The 4683-nt window shown below is 40.8% G+C and overlaps 1 protein-coding gene across 1 annotated transcript; it reads left to right on the plus strand.

Annotated features, from left to right (window-relative positions):
* Positions 1-2096: 2096 nt before the first annotated feature.
* On the plus strand, positions 2097-3933 carry LOC140933216 (uncharacterized). The gene has a single exon (XM_073382731.1). The coding sequence runs from the start codon at positions 2269-2271 to the stop codon at positions 3175-3177; it is 909 nt and encodes a 302-aa protein (XP_073238832.1). The 5' UTR covers positions 2097-2268; the 3' UTR covers positions 3178-3933.
* The last annotated feature ends 750 nt before the right edge of the window (positions 3934-4683 follow it).

Genomic DNA, 4683 nt, shown 5'->3' on the forward strand with positions numbered 1-4683 from the left:
TTTAGAGCTAACAGTACAGCAGGGAGATCGTTAACACACTGAATATTCTCTCAGGATCATTTATAATTTACAGTTTGAAGAGAGCAATTTCTGGTTTGATATTTATTCTTTTATTTGTCTTTTATTATTCAACAAAAATAACACGTCCCACTTGCTTTATTATACAAACGACCGGTTTCAATAGACTGACGAAATTTCTCATTTTATTAAAGCACTGAGGTTACGACAACTTCGAGTTAAACCGATTTCACGGGTTGTCAAAGAGAACAAAGAGTCGAGCGATTCCCTTTTCCCAGGTGAGTGCCGATTCATTTCGCTTTAATATTCAGGAATGCTCTCGATCTCTTTACGCTTTCATTGCCTTTCGCCTCCACGAAACATCCACGCAGCGTGCGAGGTAACTTTATCCCAATTCTAAAAATAACTCGAGACGAATTACCTATGGAATAGGTGTGCTTGGGGAATGCCTTCTCTGTCCCCTTTATCCTCTCTTGATGGAAGGCTAATGTTTAGTTCCGCACGAAACGTCCCAGTGGCGAAGAGCGAGGAAAAACGGATGTTTTCGCAGGCTAGCTAATGTTTAGAAGGGGCAAAAATGTAGATTTAAAATTAGGAGTGAAGAGTTTATGTTCTGGACACAAAATTAGCAGTCTAAAATTTGTGTTTGATTTCCTATCCTCTAACTCCATTAACCTAGAGGACGGGCAAGCCAAGGTTTCGAAAGATAAGAAAGTAGTGAACGTAAAGATAGGTCACAGAAATGGTTAATTTCTCAAAACTGTAGAATTGTATTGTAAAAAGTTTCATGTTACAATGACAGTCGTTGTTTAGCTTCTTTAACTAATTCACGAAAACAAATTCTTTTACTCGAATAAGCACCGCTCCCCATTAAGCGCCGCCCGCGAATAAGCGCCGCGGCCCTGGTGTAATCAAAGACGTTAATTCTGTTAGTTTAATACGGAAAGTAAAAATACTAATGTTAATACAATTCTTTGTCGCTTCCGGCTTCCAAATAAAGGCCTCCTTCAAATAAGCGCCGCCCTCGAATAAGCGCAGCACGAGGCGTGAAAAAACTGAATAAGGGCTAATAGTGTAATTTGGGCACCCCTCGGACCACGCGACCCGACACGCATCAGCCACGCACAATAATGAGGCCTAGGGACTAGACAAGCTATCAGCCGACACTCGGTCACTTGTCGCTCGACTAGGAGTCGACATGTCGGCCTTCTATCAGTCGATATGTCGGTCGAAATCATTCTGCCGAGTGTCTGTCGACAACTTGGCCGATATGTCGACCGATAGCCGACCGAGTGGAGGTGCCCAAATTACACAAGATCCAGTATTATGGTGGTCAGGAATAAAGCTGAAAAACTTACTGTCCAGTGCAGGTTGTTAGCTGTTTATGGCTATCACTAGTTATAATATAGACCAGATGGATTAAAATTATATTTAAGAATATTACAAAGAGTGAAAGTCCAGAAATTTGTAAAATGAACCATACAAGAAAATTACATAATAAAAGCCTTCAACATCTCTTTGAATTTAGATAACAATTTATACTGCTTTCCTGAGTCCGTAAGCTTATCATAGGTCCTTGCGCCTACTATGTAATGGAGGCCCTTTCTAAATTCAGTTCACACGGTCAGAAGTACAACATTAATATAATACAGTTATTCATAACATATGTTAGCTTACATGACCAACAATCGGCTAAACACCTTATTGTTCCCAAACACCTTTCATTCTTTGCCGATATTCGCCGAATTCTCCTACATAGAAAGTGTCACCAAAAATATTGATAGTACATAATACAGTTCCTTTTGCAAGGTTTTCACGCTGAAAACATTGAAATAACCCTTTTTGGGACGAAAGGACAAGTAAATCCTGATTTAAGAATTAGAAGAAATAAAAATAAAAAAGTTTCTTTTTTGTTTCCTTTGTTTATTGTGATTGGGTATCCTGTGGCTCTAATGTATGATTGAAAGCCTTTCAAATTGGCGCCCCGTCACGACGCACCTGGTGCTTTAAGCCCTCCACCAATCAGCGCCCGTGTTTACATCATCGTGTTTTCTGGTTCATTCGCTCGAGAACTTGTCAAATTTGCATAAAAAATGTTCGAGGCAAATAAAAGTTTAAGAAACTCCTGTGACGCCCAGATATTTAGATTCGTTCACAGTTCACTGCACGTGTCCGTTAACTTGTTGTTTCCATATTTAAAGTGACGACCGAAGAAAACACTGCTCTACGTGCAGCGAACCATCCTTCATCATGTGCTCCATGAAGAAATGCGCCTTAGTTTTTCTTACCATTGCAACCTTTCTGGTCTTTGCGGGAGCTGCTGTTTTCTTTTACTTCGGCCAGTTCGCGGACGAGAGCGTCTTCGATTTCCACGTCTATAATCTAACATCGGAACTGTTCGCGAAATATCCCGTTGAAATCACACCAGCAGAATGGACTCTTTGGACGTGGACAGCCGTGTTCGGCTGGCAGTTGCTTTGGCTGTGTTATGCGCTGATCTTGATGTGCCGTTGGAACGGCCCCGAAGTCCTAACGCCGTTTTTCTTCGTCTTCACCCTGCTAGGGTTCGGTTGCATGCTCGGTTGGGTATTGTTATGGGGCGAAGATCTCATCAATATCGCTCTGGGATTAATCGCTGGTACAGTTGCTTTCCTGTGTGTAGCCCTTGGTATCGCCTACTATCGAGTATTTACTCTGCGCGATGGAATGAAAAACTTTCCAACCGGCGACTGGATAGCGGTCGAGGTGCTTGTCTTGAACGGAGTGGCTCTGTTTGCATCTTGGGCGCTTTACAACGCCTTCCAAGGCGTTGCAATCGTTCTCAAGTACACGGCTGAAGTAGAAGATGAAATCACCTGTACCATAGTCCTTGCCGGCTTTGCAGCTACTCTCTTTTTCTGGTTTTGTTTGGACAACTTTGTATTTTGGCAGTTCACTCTTTTTACTGTCACTCCTTACGCACCCATGATCGTTGGCTTCACGGGAACCCATATGGAAAAGTGGAATGAGGACAAGAGAAATTCGATTTTTAATGTCTCGTTGTTAGGCGCTTGTTCTTTGATGCTATTGCTAAAAATAATCCATGTCATTTGGCGGATCCGGAGAGATAGAAAGAAGAGCAAGCGAATTGTAATCGAGGAGAATATAAACATGATTTAAAATGACTTGTAAGACATTCTTTAAGGAAGTTAGCCTTCAGTGAGTGGTGCGAAAAGTGCCAGTGGGTTGTCAGGATCGCAAAGCGCCGGATCGTTTGAGAGACAGTTCAAAAGAAAGGGAGAAAACTGACCACGAATACAAAGTGCCTACTTGAAGTCTATTTTAACAGAGTGGAAGAGAAGTTGTCCCTTTATTCGCTAGCAGCTGCGGAGATATATGGAGTGAAGCGTTTTCCATTAGTTAACGCTTTTAAATTGTTAATTCGCGGAGCTTAACGTCCCTCGGGTAATTTAAATGCTCTGCATTTCAAGAGATTATGCAAAGTAAACAAAATATATCGGAGTACTTCCTCGTCAACGGATATTACTCGACTTTTGATCAATGTAGTACTCTTTTTTTTTTTCGCTATTTTGATATATTCGCTTCACTTAATATCATTTAGCCCTTCGCAGATTTTCATTTTTTGAAAGTATTGTTCTTTACAGAGACACGGCAGAATGAGTTTGTTGTGTAAATATATACAAAAAAATTGTTGTCCTTGGTTAAAAAAAAGATGATGTAAAAGCTGTGCATTTTCCAAACAAGTCAGCTCGTTTAATTATGTTTGAACTTGTATTTAAGTAAGAATAACATTAAGTTAAAGTTACTTATTTAAAGACAGTCCTTGCTTAAAATGAAAACGAAGTCCATCACTGCATCGAATTTAACACCTGACAGTGTTGAGATGATTTGAATAAATTTACACACAGGAACAAATATTTGAATGATGGTGTCACTGAAAATAACCGCTATTGCAACACTTTGTCTGTATATATAATATCTGTCAGCTTGATTGCCTTTCTGAGACGTTTGAGAAGTCATCACAGTTTAATAGCATGTTTTAAGCAACTACAAATCCCATTTCCTGAATGAATTAACTTTGACAACGGCGGTAACGAAGCGGTAACGAGCGGCGACCAAAGACCTGATAAATTAGAAATGTTTTGAAACTCAAGCAAAACCTTTTCAAACACCTGCAGGATTTTTTTGTTGTTTTATTGCCCATTCCCTTTGTTCCTGCCTGCACCTGTTCTGCGTGGGACTCGCAAGCGAAGTCCTCGACTCTCACGTATTCTTCAACTCGGGCCCAGTGCTTTTTACTGGATAAATCACTCTCCAGCGAATGAGTATTACGCGGGGAACCAATTGCGCAATCCAGTGGATATACATTTATCCCCTGTAAAAGGTTAAACACCTTTTGGTGGAACATCTGAGACCAGATTCGTTGTAGGTGAAGTGGGCATACCGACATCGAAAAACCTTTTCACCATGCAGCACCAATAAAAACTGGTGTGCAACTTAAAATTTCCTTGCATCGCTATATTTTGAGTTTGAAGAGGCTGTTTCTCTAATAAGATAAGCATCAACCTGAGCGTTCAGAAGTGCTGCTTTCGATTTTAGTTCTGAATGGCGATCCCATCGACACAGGTATCCGTCTGGTATCCGTGCATGATTCTCTAAACGAAT

The sequence above is a fragment of the Porites lutea genome, chromosome 4, assembly GCF_958299795.1.
Source record: "Porites lutea chromosome 4, jaPorLute2.1, whole genome shotgun sequence".
Lineage (NCBI taxonomy): Eukaryota > Metazoa > Cnidaria > Anthozoa > Scleractinia > Poritidae > Porites > Porites lutea.